The sequence below is a fragment of the Miniopterus schreibersii genome (assembly GCF_964146895.1).
Source record: "Miniopterus schreibersii genome assembly, chromosome: 2".
Taxonomy (NCBI): domain Eukaryota; kingdom Metazoa; phylum Chordata; class Mammalia; order Chiroptera; family Miniopteridae; genus Miniopterus; species Miniopterus schreibersii.
The window spans coordinates 36,313,127-36,334,867 of NC_138102.1; the positions used below are offsets into that span (position 1 = coordinate 36,313,127).

General features: G+C 41.5%; 1 protein-coding gene across 5 annotated transcripts in view; it reads right to left on the reverse strand.

The window, feature by feature from the left end:
• Positions 1-21,741, reverse strand: part of FARP1 (FERM, ARH/RhoGEF and pleckstrin domain protein 1) — a 256,565-nt gene that overhangs the window by 78,527 nt on the left and 156,297 nt on the right. For all 5 annotated transcript variants that reach the window (XM_081129008.1, XM_081129004.1, XM_081129007.1 and 2 more), the window contains exons 3-4: positions 15,588-15,692; positions 435-477 (exon numbers count right to left, since the gene is read on the reverse strand). In XM_081129008.1, coding sequence (XP_080985134.1) covers positions 435-477; positions 15,588-15,692 — 148 coding nt within the window. The remainder of the gene's footprint in view (positions 1-434; positions 478-15,587; positions 15,693-21,741) is intronic.

Here is a 21,741-nt window from a genome sequence, read left to right on the forward strand (position 1 = left end):
GCACGCACCTTATTTTTCCAAACCACACTTGCATTCTGATTTCACAGGCTTTGAAGAGGCAGGACAGAAAACCTTACACCAAGTTTATGAATAAACGGCTCCACTTTCCCCCTTCAAAAGTGACAATAAGAACCATGGGCACACACAAGGCAATCTCAACTATTCTGGGGCTTAATAGCATAGCTTACTTGTTAATCAAAACAACATTTCATTTTCCAGGCAAGGTTTTGATTACCAAATTGCTACACATATTAAAATTGCACAACGTACATTTTAATAGTATGTGGGTTAGTGGATGGTGGAAAGCAATCACGGGGTAAAAAAAAAAATCTGTATCACTAACTGCTTGACGCCACAGGACAGCCGACGTCTAGACGAGGAAACTGTCTGGCTTTATATTTAAAATCACTGTTAAACACGCCATATATACTTACTTCTAATCTGCTTGACAATAGGTTTTAAGAGATCCAGCCACACCTACAAAGGAAACAAGAACAGTTTTGAGACACAAAATCGCAATGAAAGAGTGTATTTTGTACCTTATTTGGAGTTGTTTAAAATAAAAATTTTTGCATACTAGAGGCTGTCCCTTTTTTCTCCAGAATTTCATACCTTACATCATCTACCACTTTTATACAACAGATCCAAATTTGCTAACATTGTCCCTAAACTTCAAAATTAAAATCTCTCCTAGACTCAGTAAACTAAAAATTTTTTCTACTCTCATTTGTACTTTGGTCACAGTAAGCTAGTCAGCAAATATGAATGCATGACTGTATGTCAGGCTACAAGCTGAGTGAAATGTAAAAGCCCCTTAGTGAAACAAAATGCATGTGTGTGTGTATGTACAGACAGCATAGCCTGGAGGAATACGAGAAGGGAATGACTATTTACAGAATACCACCTCTGCACCAGGAACTATCCAGAAACTATTTACCTCTATGAACAAGGCCAGAAGGATTCCTGTTACCCAGGAGGGAAATCTGAGACTTGGAGAGGCTCAATAACTTGTCCCAGGTCTCTCAGCTCCAGAGCGCAGAGCCAGGACTGAAATAGGCCGGCCCAACTTCAAAGTCCAGGCTCTTTTCACACATGCTTGCCTTAGCATGCAGTTTGAGTGGCAAATTTTTTGAGTGAGAGAGTGAGTGAGAGAGCGAGTGACAGAGACCAGCTGCCCTTATTAATAAAGTATTTTAACCCTAAGGAAGAGACAGTATGGAAATGGTGCGACACACTCATCCAGAGCTCAGAAGGCCTGGCCAAGATATCTCCCATATAGAAGTCACTACCGCCCTGACTCCATGGAGGGTAAGGTCAGCTCATAGGGCCAGAGGATGGGACGCATGAGCACTGATGACGCCTCCACCATGGAACAGCCTCCACCAGGTGGAAGCAGGTGAGGGTGGAAAGAAAATAAGAGAGTTGTGTTGTGGAAGCAACGGGACGAAGGTGTTTTCAGAACAAAGAATATCAAGAGCTGTTGCAAGGTTAAATAAGATGACAACTAGAATATCTGCTGGTCAGTTGACTCAGTGATGGGTCTGAAAGTCTGGTGGGTGGTGAAGAGGCCAGAGGATAAGGACTTTAAAATATATCTATCTATATATATAGATATTTTTTTTCCAATTACAATTTACTTCCAATATTATATTGCATTGGTTTCAGGTGTACAGCACAGTGGCTAGGCAATCATATACTTTACAAAGTGATTCCCCTTGATATTTCCTGCACCCACCTGGTACCATACATAGTTATTACTATATTATTCACTATATTTCCCAATGCTGTATATTATATCCCTGTGACTATTTTGTAGCTACCAATCTGTACTTAATCGATGAAGGGCTTTTTCAAGAAGTTGGGTTGTGGAGGAAGAGGAAGAGACTAGGAGTCCAGGAGGTAAAGAAATCAAATAAGGGCATTCATTTGCTTGTTTTAACAGGAAAGCACCCTGGGTGCTTTCAAAAAAGGGGAGGGGTTGAGACTATGAGCAAGAAGAGTTAACCAATGTCCTAAGAGGCCTGAAATGATGCGACAAGGTAGCTCTGAAACAAGAGTGCAACGGCTTGAGTTAGAAAGAAGAGCTCTTCCACTGTCGGGGGAGGGGAGACAAAGACAGAAAGGCTAATGAAAAATGGAAGTAAGTTTCTATTTCTGTGTTGGGAAGATAAGAAAGTTCCTCTTAGATGTCTTCTTTTTCCCCTGTAAAAGCTGAGAGTTGGTGGATTGATGCAAAGGTAAATTCAGAATAGTTACGTTGCATGAGACGCTGAGTTAAGTAGGGAATTCTAGTGGGATTCCCAGGGCTGCTCAGCACCCACTCATGCACCTGCCATCCTGTGCTCTTTCGGCCTCCATGGCCGCCTAGGGAGAATCATCTCTGAGATCTTTCACCATCGTCAATTCTGCCACAGAAGCTGCCTAAACTCTGCAAACCACTCTGGACAAAACAACTATGCTCTGGCAATGTAGTTGCCGATTTTATGAACTGTTTTAAAACATCTCTCTTCTGTTTTTGGCATTTCTGTGGAAAGCATCAAATATGAGCACCAATTTTGAGCCAACTGAGCATGTGGTTTTAGAACATGTAGGTCTAGAAACATGAGACTGGCCTGAATTAGCCCATTTGGTAGAGCTCTGCAGCAATGCCGCCACAGGGCAGCAATCCCACCACAGTCAAACTGGCCTGGGTGAGAACAGGGAGCCTATGAGAACCTCTGCAGTTACCAGTTAGATATTTGCAGAGACGAGAGAAAAGGTTGGCACACATAGGATTCAATCTACTGTAAGTGGATGAGCTAGAAGGAGCTCCTCGTTTCTAAGAAGAAAAATGGGGTTGCTGCTTGACTAGAGTTAAAGCACTGAAGTGTGATATATGGGGAGGGCTACTGGGAAGCATTTTAAGTGCATCAGACCACCTTAGACAAATCACTTGCTCATTCAATCTAAGCGGAACAGAAACAAGTTCCAGATGTGTTAAAAAGGTGACAAAGCAACATAGTCTTTCTTTCACTGCCCACAGATCTCTAGAGGGTCACAAATGGAATGATGTATCTTTAACTGCACCCTCCACCCCTTCAACTAAGCCACACATCCCCGCTTCTCTAAAACCACGCTGCTGATGGCCAGAGCACAACTACACAGCCACATTACCGACTGTAAAGGGATCTGGTCAAAATGAATGAACTTCTAGAAATGTCATTCCCTGTGAGTATGACTCACCAAATCAAGGAAGTTTACCCTGCTGAGATTTGAAGGTCCATTGGAAGAGTTTGCTAGGGCTGTCATGAAAAAGTACCAGACTAGGTAGGCAGGTAGGCATGGACAACAGAAACTGATTTCCTCACAGTTCTGGAGGTTCAAGGTGTTACAGGTTTGGTTTCTCCTGAGGCGTCTATCATTGGCTTACAGATGGCTGCCTTCTGGCTATGTCATCACACGGTCTTCTATGAACACATGCCCTGGTGTTTCTCGGGTATTTCCAAATTTCTTCTTCTTAAAATGAAACCAGTCGGACTGGACTAGGGCTCACTCTAACTGCCTCATTTTAACTTAATCACCTCTTTTAAAGGCTGTATCTTCAAGAACAGCCACATCCTGAAGTACAGGTGTTAGAGCTTTAACATACAAATTTGGGGGGGGGGGGGCGGCACATTTCAGCCTATAAATGCTATCTTCCACAATTTGGTTTCAACACAGCTTTCCAGCCTCAACTTCCCTTGTTTGCCTACATTTTATTCAGGCTCCCTATTTTCCTCTAATCCCGTTAATATCAATTTTCCCTTTGGAATGTACTCTGTGCACTGAAATACTGTTAGGTGAGAAGAAATGTTTAAATGTGTAAGCATCAAAGGAAAGGCAACATGAGTCACTGTTCCCAAAGCTGTTCTCTTCTTTCCCTCAACATTTTTTTGTCCCTATTATTTTGGTGGGTGACATTTTAGGTGGATTTTGTAGACAACTGAAACATCTGAGGTATTTTGGGAAAGGTCTTATTAAAAGAGAATCAGTTACTTGATGTCAGACAGCAGGCAGGAAAAGAGACTGTTTCTTGAGCACCTACTATGTGTGGGGCACTGGATAGGTGTTTTATACATTTTCATTTAATATTCATAACAATGTGGCCATTTTACACAGGAAAGAGGCCAAACTCAGAAAACTTATTTAAGTTGCCCAAGGCCACACAGCTAGGATTCAACATCCAGTCCATTTGACTCTAAATCTGTGCTTTTTCTACAATAAAATATCCTGCCTCTTAAAAACTAAAGGACTCAACAACAGTTCAGCTCTAGTCTTCATGTTTAAAAATCAAAACTGCATACAACAAAAATATTTCATCATCAATTATAACATATATAGGAACCAGATAAAATAGATTAGAGCAAGTTATACAGTATCTATAATTCACTACAACACATTAGTCTTTCTTCAGGCTGACTCCTAGAAGAAATAACTACTTTGAATTTTTGTTTGTAATAATTTATTTGAATGTAATTTTTATATTAATCTTAATTATTTTATTAATTTTACATTTGTTTATATTTAAAAGGTATGTAAAGGGTGGCTTTCTTTTTAAAACCTATTAGAGGTTTCTGATTCGGGTCAAAGTAGAGTAAGAGGAACTGGATCTTCCTACATGGAACAACCAAAAAAATGGAAACAATACATAGCACAACAGATCTGAATACTTGGGGCACCAGGCAATGAGGAACAGTGATTCCCTGAGAGAGAACAAAATAATCCTGATCCCTACGGCTGCACCAGCCTTCTGCCTTGAGCAAGTTTCTAGACTGTGGTGCAAGGAGGAAGAACCTGGCAAAATCCATGAGTTGAAGAGATGGGGCTGGGAGTACAGGGAACCAAGGTAGCGAGAGTTCACAGGAGAGTTCCAAAGAGTAGAAAGCTCTCTCCAGAAAGAGCATTTAGGAGAGTACAGAGGGTTAGCCTTGAGTAATCAGCTGAGCACTGATCAACATATGCTGTGAGAAAATACCCAAGACTGAAAAAAAGAACCAATGGAGAGATTAGACGTAACAGTGCCTGGTGTTCACACAGGGCCAGGAACAGTATACATTCTCTCCAGGCTGAATGGAAGGCCTTGTGATTCATGTGCAGTGCGTAGAGTACTGAAGAGTCATCACTAGCAGTAGGGAATCATTTACCCCAAATTGTACACTACACCAGTTCCACCTAACAAGTCTTAAAAGCCAGATCTAAGGGGACTAAACTGTTTCCAAATAACGTAAGTGCATCCCAGAACACTCAATAAAATTTATAGAAATACAAAGCTATTAAGCACTCAACAAGGTAAAATTCACAATACCTAACATCCAATAAAGAAAATCACCAGGTCCAGCAAGAGTGGCTCAGTTGGTTGAGTGTCGTCCTGTGCACTGAAAGGTTGAAGGTTTGATTCCCAGTTGGGAAGGATATGGGAAGGCAGCCAATCAATGTTTCTCTCTCACATCAATGTTTCTCTCTCTCTTCTGTCTCTCCCTCTCTCTCATATCCTCGAGTGAGGATTTAAAACAAAAAAGAAAAGAAAATATGAAAAAACAGAAAAATATGACTCATAATTAGAAAACAATATCAAATCTGACCTAGAACTGACACAAGTGTTAAAATTAACAAAGGATATGAAGACCGTTATTACAAATGTATTCCCTATGTTCAAAAGGGTGAGATATGGAAGATATTAAAAGGAACCAAACTGTCCAGCCAGAGTGGCTCAGTTGGTTGAAGTAACTTCCCATTCACTGAAAGGTTGAGGGTTTGATTCCCGGTCAGGGCACATACCCAAATTGCCGGTTCCATCCCTGGTCAGGGTGCATACAGGAAGCAACCAATCGATGTTTCTCTTTCATACTGATGTTTCTCTCTCTCTCTCAAATCAGTAAAGGTATATCCTCAGGTGAGGATTTAAAAAAAAAAAAGGAAAGAAAAGCACCCAAACTAAATTTCTAGAGATAAAAACTACACTGTGTGAGATTAATATCAAATTAGACATTAAAGAAGAAATAGTAATGAACCTGAAGACCTGGCAAGAGAAACAATCCAAAATGAAACACAGAGAGAAAAATTACCAAAAAAATTAATAGAGAATCAGAAAACTGTAGAACAACTTTAGGCAGCCTAATACACATGGAACTGAGGTCCTAGAGGAGAAGAGATGGCAAAGGAGGGACAAAGGATAGGAAAAAGTATTAAAAGAAATAATGGCTGAAATTTTTCCAAAGTGGATGGAAAGCAATAAACCCACAGACCCAGGATACTCAGCAAACTCCAAGCACAAGAAATGTCAAAAAAAAAAAAAAGGGGGGGGGCATGAAAGCACATCATAATCAAAATGCTCAAAAACAGTGAGAAAGAGAATTCTTAAAACCAGCCAGAGAAAAAAGAGACACTATGTACAAAAGAATAAAGATGAACATGACAGATTTCTTGTCAAACACAATGCAAGTGAGAATGCAGTGAAGAAAAATTTTCATGTACTGGGGGAAAAAATTCATCTTAGAATTTCACACCCAGCAAAAAATGTCTTTCAAAAAAGCAGACAAAATAAGGACACTTTCAAATATATGAAAACTGAGAGAATTCATCATCAGCAGACCCATGTAACACAAACTGTTAAAGGAAGTCCTTCAAGCAGAAAGAATGGTATCACATGGAAATCTGTGTCTGCACAAAGGATTGAAGAACACTAAAATGTTAACTGCATGGTAGATATGTAAGATGCTTTTTAAAAAAAAATTTTTTTTGCCCTGGCCAGGTAGCTCCATTTGTTAGAGCATTCTCCCAAAAGGCCAAGGTTGCAGATTCAATCCCCAGTCAGGGCACATGCAGGAATCAACCGATGAATGTACGATTAGGTGGAACAACAAACTGATGTTTCTCTCTTTCTCTGGAATGAGTAAACTTAAAAACAAAATTTTAAATTTCTAAATTACTTATAAAAGACAACAAAAATAATAGTAATGTGGGGTTTATAATTTATGTAAAAGAATGTCTGACGACAGCAAAAAGGTCAACAAGGAGAAAATGAAAGTATGCTTTTTTTAAGTTTTTATACTGTTTGTGGAGTGGAATAATATCTCCTGAAAGCAGGCTCTGATAAATTACAGATGTATACAAACTCCAAAGCAAGCACTAACGTGACAAATCAGAGTTATAGTTTATAAGCCAACAAAGAAGGTAAAGTGAAATCATCAAAATATTCTACTCATCAAAAGGAAGCAGAAAAAGGAACAAAGAATGAACAAGGCAAATGGAAAATGAATTCAAGATGACTAATTTAATCCGTATCACCAATCGCATTAAAAGTAGTCTAAACACTGCAAATTAAAAAGCAGGATTGTCGCCCGGCTGGGTGTGGCTCAGTGGTTGAGCGTCAACCTAGGATCCAGGCGATCGGGGTTCGATTCCTGGTCAGGGCACATGCCCGGTTGCGGGCTCGATCAATGACTCTCTCATCATTGATGTTTCTCTCTCTCTCTCCCTCTCCTTTCCTCTCTCTGAAATCAATAAAGATATATTTAAAAAAAAAAAAAAAAGGCAGGATTGTCGGACTAGACAAAAAGGCAAGGCCCAACTGCATGCTGCCTGTAAGAAAGGCACTGCAAACATGAATTCAGAGGAAAAGGATGCAGAAGGTGTATCATGCTAATAGTAATCTTTAAAAACTAAAGAAGCTACATTTGTACCTGGCAAGGTATATACCAGAACACAGAATATCACCAGGGATAAAGAAGGTAATTTCTTAATTTAACAAAGAAATCAATCAGGAGGACATAAAAACCTAAATAGATACACTTAAAAACAGAGCTTCAAAATATATGAAGCAAAAACTGATAAAAAAAAAACTGTAAAGAGAAATAGAGAAACTCACAATTTTAGTTTGAGATTTTACTACTTCTCTCTAGCCCTGGGAAGGGCAGTCACTCCCCAGCCAGCAAGGCCCCAGACACCAGAACATCAAGAACACAGAAAACAAGAAAATATTGAAAGAAGAAAAAAATCCGTGGTTGCCAGGGGCAGAAGGGAGGGAGGGATCAATAGGTGGAACACAGGATTTTTAGGGTAGTCACACTATTCTTTATGATACTCTAATGGTAGATACATGTCTTTATACATTTGTTAAAACCTATAGAATGTACAACACAAAGAATGAACCCTAATGTAAACCTCGGACTGTAAAATAATAATGTATTAACATTGGCTCAATTGTAACATGTACCGCATTAATGAAAGCTGTTAATAAAAGGAGACACTGTGCATGCATTGGGGAAGGGTGATATATGGGGCCTCTCTGTACTTTCTACTCAGTTTTCCTTTAAACCTAAAACTTCCCTAAAGAAATAAACAAAATGAAAACAAAAGCCACATATCCTCCTTCCAGCTTAAGAAACACAACATTGCCCTAACTCTACTTTTCCAGTCATCTGTTCTCCCAGGCTTTGCTCAAGGAGAGCTCTGCCTCCTCTGGGACCTGCCCTGTCATCACAGACACTGTCAATCAAACCATGGTGCGGCCCTGCGTGGTGACCAAGTCCACAACCTCACGTCTGCTGGCTTCCCAAACTTTCACCTGTCCTTGGTCCTGCAATATTCTCATCCTTTACACCTGGCATGGTCAGCAAAGGGCCCCTCCTGACCTCAGATGTCTGCAATGAGCCCGGCCGGGCGTGGCTCAGCGGTTGAGCGTCGACCTAGGATCCAGGTGATCGGGGTTCGATTCCCGGTCAGGGCACATGCCCGGGTTGCGGACTTGATCAATGACTCTCTCATCATTGATCAATATCTCTCTCTCTCCCCCTCCTTTCCTCTCTCTGAAATCAATATATATTTAAAAAAAAAAAAAAAGATGTCTGCAATGAGACCCCTAGGAAGAAACAAGGTCAGGCAGCTGCAATTATGCATAGAGGAAGGTGTGTCTGACCCCAGTGGGGATGGGAAACCACCTGCCATCCCAAACAGCAATGCTTCCTGTGATCTCCAGACCCTAGGAAGCATGCCTGCTGCTATGGACTGTGCCCCTCCAGAATTCACATGTTGAAGTCCTAAGCCCAATGCGACTATCTGGAGACAGCATCTTTAAGTGTAATTAAGGTTAAACAAGGGCATTAGGATGGGTCCCTGATCCAATAGGACTCTGCCCTTATAAGAGGAAAATTTTCCCCCACTCCCACAAGTGAGGAAAAAGAAAGAAGGTGACCACCTGCAAGTCAGAAAGAGGGTCTTCACCAGACTCTGACTAGGCTGGTCCTTTGATCTCAGACTTCCAGCCTCCAATGCTGTGAGAAATTGTCTTTTGTTCAAGCTGCCCAGTCTATGGTATTTTGCTACGGCAGCCCAAGCTAATGGCAAACTTTTCTCCTGGCATGGAGAAAAATATAAAATAAATGAAAAGATGCCAATCTTTTCCTGAGATTTGCCAATATTTATTTATTAGAAATTAGAATTGTTTTATCAGGTCACTAAGCAATGTAGCTTTAATAAAAGACTAGTGGGCCAGTCTCACTGGTTTCAGAGCTAGAATGCAAAGCATAACATACAACAGATAACTGAGTGTCTACTAAGTACGAGAAATTCAGCTGAACTCGTGACTGGAAAGTATCTGAATCCTCATGATAACTTTGTAAAACTGTCATTTATTAATCCCAGAAGTTCAGAATCTACCCTGCTAAACAAGAAAGCAAATGTTTAAAGGGAGATTTACAGGCCACAATGCAGAGCTTTTCCCACTATCTTCAACAGGCCAATAAGGTAAATCTTACTTATACACCTATCTCTGCAGGTGAGATGTGTGTAGTTCTGGGTAAAGTTTTATTAGAACACAACCACACTCATTTGTTTACAGTATGTGGCTGCTTTTGAGCTACAGTGACTGAGCTGGGTAGTTGCCATAGAGACAGTATCGCCTGCAAAGTCTGACATATTTATTTTCTGGTAGATCCCTAATATGAAGAAGAAATGAGATACACTTAATGTTTACAGCAGAGTCTGTGGCACACGGAAGCTCAAGGACAGTTGGCTGTCTGAGCTCACCCCAGTGGCAACCTAATGTCTTCCTGGCCCTTCACCAGCCCTCACAGTCAAGGTACCAATTAACTAGCATATTAAACACAGGCTCTTGATTTCTAGGATCAATAGTGTTTCTGCCACGGGAAGGCCAATCAATTTTTAAAAAGCTGATTAAAAGAATTCTCTGCTCCTGCAGGGCAATCTCATGGGGATGGCTGCCCGGACCCAAGGATAACAGCACGCCAAGCTCGCACGTAAACACAGCAATCAGCTCCATCAATGGACAGGCCTGAGCAAGTCTAGTGCAGGGCGGAGCATAAATGATTCCTTACTAATTATCACTAGTGCAATTCCAATCTTGAGAAACATCTTAGGCCATGTGGGAGCACTCGTGTTCCCCTTAAGCTTTTTAAACCCTTACTATGAAGAACACCCTGATGTGGCTACTTACATGATTATGAGAAAAGGGCTGGAAGGCTAGGCTGGAATGCAAGGTGCCAGGGACAAAGATCCACAACCTTGTATGCCAGGGACTGTGGGGGACAACTAATATCCCACATATCACACACAAATAAATGGGCAAAAAGTGTCGTGACAGCCCACATTTGGGCATTCTGAGGCCATCCACGCTTCCTCTTGTTTTGGCAGATATGTGAGCAGCCTCTCAGATAAAGCTTGGCGAACATAATAAACACAACAGCACACAATGACAATCACAATGACGACACACTCATGTCCATCGCAGCATTGTTCACAGTAATCGAGGGGTGGGAGGAACCTAAATGTTCATCAACAGATGAATGGATGAGCAAAATGTGGTGTGACTGTACAATGGAATATTATTCAGCCTTGAAAAGGAAGGAAATTCTGTCATATGCTACAACATGGATGGACCTTGAGGACATTATGCTGAGTGAAATAAGACAGTCACAAAAGGACAAATATTACATGATTCCACTTGTATGAGGCACCGAGTAACCAAACTCATAGAAACAGAAAGTAGAATGGGGGTTGCCAGGGGCTGGGAGGAGGGGGGAAAGGAAGTTGCTACTTAATGGGTACGGAGTTTCAGGTTTATAAGATGAAACAGTTAGAGGTCTGCTGCACAACAGTGTGAATATAGTTAATGCTCTGTACTGTACACTTAAAAAGAATTAAGATGGTAAATTTTATGTTATCTGTTTTTGAACACAATAAAAAAATGATGACAATGATAATATTTTCCACAACTAACTTTCTGAACACTTTAATAGGCCCCATACACAGGGTTACATGCCAATAGATACCATGTTTGAGCCTTTCCAAAACCACTCAAGGTGGGCACTAATTCCCCATTCTACTCACAAGCAAAGTGAGGCTCAGTGAGGCCTGCCACCTGCCCTGGTCACCCTGCTGCTGAGAGGCAGAGCAGCGATTTGAGGACTGGCAGGCTGGCTGCAGAGTTGCTTTCATCTACCGCTACAAGACCACCCAGCTAGGAAGCCAGCACTTCGACAGAATCTGGGAAGGAGACCAAAACTCTATGACACAAGTCTTAAATTTTGAAGCAGCTTTCCTTTGAACACAGGTGAAAATCCAGCTAGAGTTTACTGTTCTCACAGGTGAGTGGCTCTTCCTCAGTTCAACCAATCAAGACTCATCCTTGGCTTTTCCAAAACAGGTCCCATCAGCTAGCCTCTGGGTGCTTTTTGGTCATTACTTCTGCTCCTGGGTGCTTTTATTTCATTGCATTTTGGGGGTAAACTTTTATTTTATGTATACACGTATAAAGATTTATATACACACACATATAAAATGCACATTATAAGTGTACAGTTCACTGAATGTTTATAAACTGATTGCACCCAAAGAACCAGCACCGAGATTAAAAAAAAACAACACAGAACATGGCCAGGATCCCAGAAGGCCTTCATGTACCCTTCTGCAGTCTCTTACACCACCCCACCTAGCATCATAGATCAATTTTGTCAAAACAACCTAGTTATAAAATTTTATGAAATTAGCTCTCAGGTTGGAATTTTGCTATTGACAGAGAGCAAAATATAGATATATGGTAAGAATGGAATGGTGACTGAGAGCATGGGCTTGTGTAGTTAGACAGATCTGGACTTAAATCCCAGCTCCATCATTTCCTAGCTGTGTGCCTTTGCGAACATGACTCAACCTCTTTAAGAAAAGGGGTTTATAATGGGCCTATGTGGAATGAATAAAATATTGTAAGTAAACCTAATACGATGCCTTGCAGAGTTTATTACTCTCCAGAACAGGTGCTGGCAAACTATGGTTTTCTGTATTGTCAATAAAGTTTTATTGAAACTAAATCACATGCATTCATTGTCTCTTGTCTATGGCTGCTTCTGCACTACAAAGGCAGATAGGAATAGTTGCAGCAGAGACCCTCTGGCCTGCAAAACCTATATATAATATTGACTAGCTGGCCCTTTACAAAGAAAGTTTGCTGGTCTCTGCTTCAGAACATGGGCCATGTTCACTGTTGTACCACAGGGACTGAACCATATGGCATGTGGTAACCACTCATGTGGATGCTTTTTTTTTTGTATTATGTATGACAAACACTATTTCTTTATGTCATCACTATTGGGTTTTTTTAATTTGGCAGTTGAACATATTCCTAAACAGTACTATAAGGAAGCAGTAAAATTTGTTTCCCTGTCCGTCTTCCCAAGTTGTGCATTTCTAATAAATGGAAACCATAACTACTTCCTGCTGTCACTTTTTATATCATGTGTCTTCTAGAGATGAAGTGTGACGACTGACATAGTGTAGGCACAAAATAATTCTTAGAAAAATAAATGAATGTGGAATTAGATGTGGCCCCTCTGTGGTCATTCACCACATCAGAAAAAAGTCTGGGAGTCAGAGGCTTAGATTTAACGCAAGCACTGAAACTTGGCAGAGTATCTGGAGGTAGGAATAAGTTAAGAAAACACAATTTGCACCGATTTCTAGGTCCATGACAGATGCGCTCATTCACCACCTACCTCCTCTTCTCCTGTCTGTTCCTCCTTCCTTGCAATGCTGTCTTTCCTCGCTCTGTGATGGTTCCTTCTTCTGGTTTTTCCCCTCTCTGTCTATCTGTCCTTGTCTGTCCATCTCTTATACACTGGTGTTCCACTCTTGCCTCCTGTTTAATTTCTACACTCTCATCTAGTTTCAGAGCTTCAATTACTATTTAAAAGAGCTGTGTGATTCTTGAATTTCAGCTCAGATCTCTTTCCTGTGCTCCAGGAAATACACCTACTGGTACTGCCCACCAGACATCTCCACTGACACCCCAACTCCTCATGTCCAGGTGGAACTCATGCCTTTTCCTCTTCCTGGGCATGGTCTCTCTGAGGATTTCCATCTCCGGTGACTGGTGCCACTGTCCACCTAAATAACAAAGTGGGAGAACCCACCTACACTGAGCCCTCTTTCAATCATATCCCTAACCACCCCCATGACTCCCGCCCTCCCGAATCTCCTGAATTCATCCACCTCTCTCCAGCCCTGTCATTCTCCCTAAGTTCTGTCCAGCACAGTCTCCTACCTGAGACGCTAGGAGTTCCTGACAGCTTTCCTGACTCCAGTCTTGTTCTTTCCCAATATGGCTACAGTTCTCTTTCTAAATCACACATCAGATCACATCATGGTCCCTTTACGAGACATTCATAGTTTCCCAAACACATTAGCTTGGCACATACCCAACACAACAGCTGGCAGCTACGTGCAGCTACTGACCACTTGGAATATGGCTGGTCTGTGTCAAATACACACCAGATTCGAAGACTTAGCATGAAAATATATAAAATATCTTATTTATAGTTTCTGATATAGATTACATGTTGAAATGATAATGTTCTGGGATATATTAAATTAAATATACTTTTAAATTAACTTCACTTTTAAACCATTTTTAACATAACTGCTAGAAAAATTGAAATTACATATGTGGCTCATATTATATTTCTATTGGGCAGCAATGGTATAAAAAGTCCTTCCCTTTCAACTGTTGCCTCTCTCTGGCTTCCTTCACCAGCCCTCTTCCCCTTCCTTCACACTCCATCTGATTTGCAGGTTCCTGATGGACCACTTGCTTTCTGCTCTTTGTACATGGGGTACCCCCTCTTCCCAGAACATTCTTTCCATTAGGTGAACTTCTACTGGCCTCATGAGGCTCAGTTTTGCAATATCTGGGAATGTTGTTTGTTGCCCCCACTGTCCAATGCCCCCTGGCTCCAGTGGAGCACCTGTCACTTGCCCTGCACTGGTCACTGGAGAAACTCTAGGCCCCACCTGGATTCTACATTCTCTGCATCTTACTATTGTTGGATCTCCAGTGCAGTGGCGAGCAAAAGCTCTAGGGACTCAGCGTGTAATGAATAAAAGAATGAACAGAAATACAATGAATGACCTTATAGCCTAAAAGTGTGTCTAATAAAAGGTAGATTCAGATACAGCTTAAAAGTGCCACCAGCCATAAAAGATCAAAACAAAACAAAACAGTAAACTACATTCTAAAAGAACAATATAACATACAGGGTGGGTCAAAAGTAAATTTACAGTTGTGAGTACACAAAACACAGTTTTTTCTTGTATTATTATTTATTATTGTGTTATTTTCCATATGAACAACTATAAACCTACTTTTGCCCCATCTGTATTTAGCAAACTTTAAAATGGTCGAACCAATGGATGAGGCAAGTCCATGCCTTTGGATCTGAACTACTGAAATACTTGGCCATGAGTGCAAACATATAAAAATATTAGTATGTTCACTGTAGCATCATTTGTAACAGCAAAAGATTGGGAATAACCTAAGTATCCCATCATTTACAATAGAAGTTGTAAATTATGACATATGATTCACTGGAATGGCATGAAACTATAAATAAAAAAGGAAATGAATTCTATGTCCTGAAAAGAAACATCTCCGTGATATATTAATGGGGGATGGTATAAAAAGTATAGGAGTGTGAGTGTGTGTGTGTATGAATGACACTTCCCTCACGTTAGCATATTTCAAAAATATGTATTTATGTATACGTATAGATGAGCTTTGATCAGAAGGATACAGAAGATGCCCGCCGGGCGTGGCTCAGGGGTTGAGCATCGACCTAGGATCCAGGCGACCGGGGTTCGATTCCCCGTCAGGGCACATGCCCGGGTTGCAGGCTCCATCCCCAGTCAGGGGCGTGCAGGAGGCAGCCGATCAATGACTATCATCATTGATGTTTCTCTCTTTCTCTCTCCCTTTCCTTTCCTCTCTCTGAAATCAATAAAGATATAGTTTAAAAAAAAAAAAAAAAAAGGGATACAGAAGAAACTGGTACTGGTGGTTCTGGAGGGAGAGATGTGGGAAAGGGGGAGGGGGAGATGGCCTTCATTGTGTATTCTCTTTGAATTTGCTAATGGTGTGCACACATTACTTTCAGAAATAGAGTAAAAGTGCTTTCTGGATGTTTTTCCTCTGTATAGATCTGCATGTTCAAGGAAAGATCCCAATGACCCCCTTCTCCCAAGTCAAACAGATAATAAAATAGCAACATCGAAAAGACATCACCTACCGTGATCTTTTTGTGGTCAGGAAACTCGAGGCCAAAATAGTCGCCTTCCACGAGGTTGAGGTGGTTGCAAACTGCATCCAGCAACACTTTCCCCGGGGCTCTTTGCTAGGGAGAGAACAAGAGGAGTTACGCCCTCTGAGACAGACAGGAATAGAGAGTTCCCAGATACCTCCCCTACCACACACAGTGTCCCCTGTTATTAACATCTTGCATTAGTGCAGCAATTTTCAACCAGTGTGCCGCAAGAATTTTTAAAACAAGCAATACCTGACTATTTAGTCAGGGGCACTGGCCTCTTTTCCCTTACATTGTCAAATAAAAAAATGACAACAACCAACACAACAGTAACTGTCTGGTGTGAATGAATCACACAGGGGTGAGGGGGACTTTCGCCTGAACTGGATCCTTGACTAGTCAGCAGAAATTCTGTGAGCGTATCAAGCATATCTTGGTAAAAATGAGAGGCTGAAAACAGATGCTTGGAATCTAGTTGATAAATGATATAAATCTGGTCTCCATTCTTAACAGAAATTTTAAGGTTTATTATGTACAAATCCTTTGTACAAAATTTGTATACAGGGAGAAGTTAATCTAGAGTTTGAATATCATATCTCCTAACAATCATCTATATAGTAGATGTCTATATAGCATTATATGAATCTCTCTGTGAATGCTGGTGATACTCAGGGATAGAAGGAAAGCTAGTATGTAGAATCAGTAGTAAGTATTTATAAGGCTTAAATGCAGCCACTACATGACAATTTCATGGGTAAGTGGCCCTCAGCATTAACACCCTGATGTGTCCCAGGCACTATGGTAAAAAACGCTTCCAGACATCATGATTCCAAAGTTCAGGGACCCGGTTTCCCTTTCTTCTAGGAGTTGGGGTAGAACTGTCTGGAAGTATCCATGGACCAGGGCTAAATTTTGCTCAGAGAGAGCATCTTGGAGAAGGGGAGAGGGAAGAGAGTTGCATCTTCATTCTTTAAGGAAAATGATCCCCCTCTTCCTCCTGCCATGCATTTTCTCCATCGCTCTGCAACACCATTTCTCTACACTTGTCTCCAGTGAATTTTTGAGCTTCACACTAAAAGTAATTCTGTTTAGAATCATATCACAGAATGTAAAATGGATGGTGGTGATGAACACACAACACTGTGAATGTACTTAATGCCACTGAATTATATACTTTAAAATGGCCAAAATGATAAATTTTACATTATATCTATTTTGCCACAATAAAAAAATGTAGAAGAAAAGGGAGGAAAGGAACTGAGGAATGGGGTTCACATTATAATCAACTGGAGGGTTGGATTCAGCTCCAGCAGAGTGGCTGTGAAGAGGAGCCTTACCACATGTAAAAAGTGTGTGAATATCCACGCGTGTGCACTAAATGTTTGTTAGTATTTCTCAGCACAAAGAGCTCTTTTACGTGTCTGGCAAAAAGGCATACAATAAACATTGTTGGAAGTAAGCACAAATTATGCATTTGATTCAGGCTTTGTACTGCAAACCAATGACGGGGTTCAAAAGCTACAAATCCACTAGCCCTTTATGGTTAAAACAAATTCGTCAGTCACTAAAATCTGAATGGGGGGGGAAGGTGGTAACAGCAGAGATTAAACTAGCAGAAGGGAAAGTAGAGATCTGAGGAAAATTCAACTGTAAAGGGATTTTCTCAAATAGGAACTTACTTTAAGACACACAAACACACACACGTGCGCGCACGCACCCATTTATATTTATGACTGTATAAGCTGTCATACATGAGGAAGGGAAACCAAGTTATTTAGGCATCATTTGAAAACCTGTACTTGTTAGTAATGGCTTAATATGAAAGGGATCTTATGACAAATGAATAAAAAAGATTGTCCCCAAGTGTCTGAATTGGGAGGGGCAGGCCTCTAAGATTCCCACAGCCTCTAAGAAACTGTGACCCCTACACACTGACAGCCTTGATTAGCATATTCTAGAAGTACACTCCTTACAGAAAAGAAGCCAAATGATAATTATATGTTTTATTTTAGAGAACAAACCAACGATGAGTGAAACGACATAATCAAATTTTATCACTTTTTTCTTACTGGCTACTTTTAATTATGCTCCAAAAGGCGTTTGAATTTTAATCTACTGCACAATGAATTTTAATCTACTGCACAAATAAAGTGGCTGATTCCAAGCTGTATGTCCCTATGCTTTCTGCATTCTGAATTGGCTTTTCATGCAATCCTACAAAATTAAATTTTAGGAGGAGGTTTACATTCTTGGGGGATGTCTGGCAACTAAGCACTGAATAATAAACAGTATGAACATTCACATACAGCTTCAAGCTGTTAAAAACTGAACCCAAGTTGCTTTGGTTTATTGTGCTTTTAAAGTATGTCTGTGCCTTCAGGTTATTTCTGTTCCATAAAGTTTCATATGGAAGCACTTCTTTTCCTCCTCCAAAGGAATAAAGACACAATTCTTCCTGGGTTGGGGGTGTCTTCTCCTCCCTCTCCCACCTCCTCAAAGGGTCTGAACAAATGATGTGTCCCACTTAATACAAGCTAAGGTTTTCTTTCCGAAATAATCTCATAGACAGAAATCTATCAAGATGCCGTTTGACCGGGTTTATAAAATTTGCATCTGCGCAGGTTTCAGAGAGCTGTTTCTGGAAGCGTTTTGTTGTGGGTTTTTTTTCTGGTTTAGGATCAACGTAACCATGGCAACCAGGGCATGCTCTTATCCAGCAGAAGGGAAGGGTGGCTCTCAAAGGCCTTGGCCCCTTTTCTGCTACCATTAAAACTTTAATTAGAATACTGTTCAAATTCCCATAACTCACTAACCTTTAACACATCTGGGGCTTTATAACACTGCAGATTTCCTCAGGCTCTCTGGCAGTTTTTGACCAGGTGAGTAGATGTATCAATAACTGTGATGGTTTGAGAGCACCTGGGGTACATTTATCAAACAAGGAGCCGTGTGCAAGCGCTGTGCTAGGTGCTGAGGGAATGGAAATCAATAAGGTAAGTGCCTCTTTCTGAGCTGAGGTGGAGACAAATAACCAGCTATATTAGAATATATGGTAAGTGCTTTGCGGGGGTGGGAGAGAGAGAGAGGGGGGGAGGGGGAGGGGGAGGGGGGGAGGGAGAGGGAGAGGGAGAGGGAGAGGGAGAGGGAGAGGGAGAGGGAGAGGGAGAGGGAGAGGGAGAGGGAGAGGGAGAGGGAGAGGGAGAGGGAGAGGGAGAGGGAGAGGGAGAGGGAGAGGGAGAGGGAGAGGGAGAGGGAGAGGGAGAGGGAGAGGGAGAGGGAGAGGGAGAGGGAGAGGGAGAGGGAGAGGGAGAGGGAGAGAGAATAAGTGAGCATTGGCTCTCTGGCTTCTCTTCTTATAAGAACACTAATCCTCTGGGATCAGGGCTGCACCTTATGACCTCATTTGAACTTAATCACTTCCTTATTCCAAATCCAGCCATACTTGGGATTGAGGCTTCAACCTATGAATTTGGAAGGGGTGGAGGAAACAGTTCCGTCTACAGCACATGGAGTCATGAAAGGACTGGAGAGATTATCTACTTCCTAGGATCACTGTGAAAACTAAATAAAACAATGATCCCAAAGTGTTTGGCAAAGGGCCTGGCACACAACACAAGTTCTCTATTATTGTCGCTGCTACTGTGATGGGGAAATGTTAATTTATGGAATTCATGGCAGGGCAACGGGTTGACACTGAGGAAGAGGAGGTCCATTTCCCAATCCCAAAGGCACGTCTCTGCAACAGCACAGAATGGAAAGCCTGTACCACATCAGCATGCTATGTGACAATGTCCACAAGGGCAACGTCTATACCTGGGTCCCTGCTCATTCTGCCCTCAAATGCCACTGGAGGTGATTCTAAGCACCACTTCTCTGATTTATGTGCCTATTCATCACCTGCAGACCTTGAGATAAGCTGCAGATGCTGGGGTGAGGCTTGGGAATCGGAATTTCTAACAGGATCCCTGCTGCTGCTGGTGCAAAGACTATGCTTTGAATGGCAAGGTGCAGTAATGTGGATGAGTTGCCACCGAATGGCAGGCAGGGCTGGCTGGATCTGTGGTCTCTTGCTCTGGTTTCTGGTTGGAACTAACGTCAAGCCTGAGACTCAATCAGAGCAAAAAAACACCAAACCCACTGTTCTAATCTGAACTGTGCCCTTCAAAAAGGTATGCTGAAGTCCTAATTGCCAGTACCTGTGAATGTGACCTAATTTGGAAAGAGTCTTGCAGACGTATCCAAATTAAGATGAGGTCATCAGGGTGGGCTCTAACCCACGAAGACTAGTGTCTTTGTAAGATAATGTAAAGCCCCGGCAGGTGTGGCTTGGTTGGAGCGCTGTCCAGTACACCAAAAGGTGGCAGGTTCTATTCCTGGTCAGGGCACAGACCCAGCTTGCAGATTCAATCCCTGGTCAGGGTGGGAGGCAGCCAACTGATACATCAATGTCTGTCTATCTGTCTCTCTCTCTCTCTCTCCCCCCCTCCCTCTCTAAAATCAATTTTAAAAAAGAAGATAATGTGAACACACAGACCCAAAGGGAGAGAGTTATGTGATGACAGAGGCAGAGGTTGAAGTGATACAGCTGCAAACCAAGGAACCCAGAGGGCTGACAGCCCCCACTAGAAGCCAGAAGAAGCGAGAGTACCAGAGGGAGCATGGCCCTGATGATGCCTCGATTTTTGGACTGCTAGCCTCCAGACTAGGGGAGAATACATTTCTGCTATTGTACGCCACCAGTTGGTGGTACTTTGTCACAGCAGCTCTTGCAAACTCATCCAGCCATTTTTGGTGATGCCATCACCCATCTCTTAGAGACATGGGGGCAAGGACAAAGCATTCATGTTCAGCACTGTCCCTTTCGAATAAAGGGATTACAACAAATTAATAACCCAACCAATGGATTTGGGATAACAGAAATTTTGGCCTTCAACATTTCTCTAATTTGACAACTAAATATACTCAGCAAATAGTGGACTAATTATGGGAGGTAATTCATTTTTCTTGCTGTTAAAAGATGTTCCTCTTTTGGCTACTATTGCTTTAGATGTGAATGGTGTTCCACAACTAAAGTTCTTTTTATAAAATATTCTCTTTGGAGACCCTTCCACCGGGTGAGGTAGAAAGGGTGGGATTCAGGCTCAGAAGTGACACAGCTCATACCTGTTCCACCACCCCAGCTGTCCATCCAGGGCGCCAACCCCACCCCCTACCCCTCTGCACACAGTCAGGAGCTATCAATGAAGCAGAAGTTCAAGGAGAGTGCAGTTTGAGAAATCCAGAGGAACCCACCTATCTGTCTGTAAAGGCGTATTTTTCTTAGAAATTTTAGCAGAAGGCCATTGCTAGAGTAGGCTTAATATGATAAAAAGAATGTCAAACTTGTAGCTAAATATGGCAGACTGAATACATGCAGTTCATCTCCATGATACCCAGAAAGCCTGATTTAAAACACTCAAAGAATGAAATAAGGAAAAAAGGAATAAATTCATAGAAAACAGAGAAAAATGAGAGAAGAAACAGCAGGTGAGAGATTTCCCCCAAGTTCTAGAAGACGACAGAGCAGGAAGCTGAAATCTAATTACAGAGGAGGAGAGAGTCAACAGGAAGCAGCCAAATTACGCAGAACTCCCCAAAAGTTCAGAAATGGGAGATGCCAGGTACTTTTGATAATGCAGGGTAGAGTAAAAACTTTTAAAAACGCTGTAATTTGTATCCTCATATAGCTAAGAGTTTACAACTTAAAAAAAACCCAGAAGGTTATAAAAAGGAATATTTAGATAACAAGAAAGAGCTCTTAGAAATAAAAATAGCACAGCAGAAAGAAAACTTGCACTAGAAGAGTTTAAGGATACAGATGAAAATTCCTAGAAACTAGACCTTTTGAAAAAGAGATGGCAATGAGGAGAGAGCAGAAGACTTTAGAGCTCAGTTTGAGAGTCCCAACATTTGAACACTGTGACTTCTGCATGGAGAGACCCAAGAGGAAAGGAAATTATGCAAGAATAATATAAGGAAAATTTCCAGAACTTAAGGGTTTAAATTTTTTTTTTTAATCCTCACCCAAGGATACATTTTTCCATTGCTTTTCAGAGAGAGGGGAAGTGGGGAGAGAGAGAGAAACGCTGATGTGAGACAC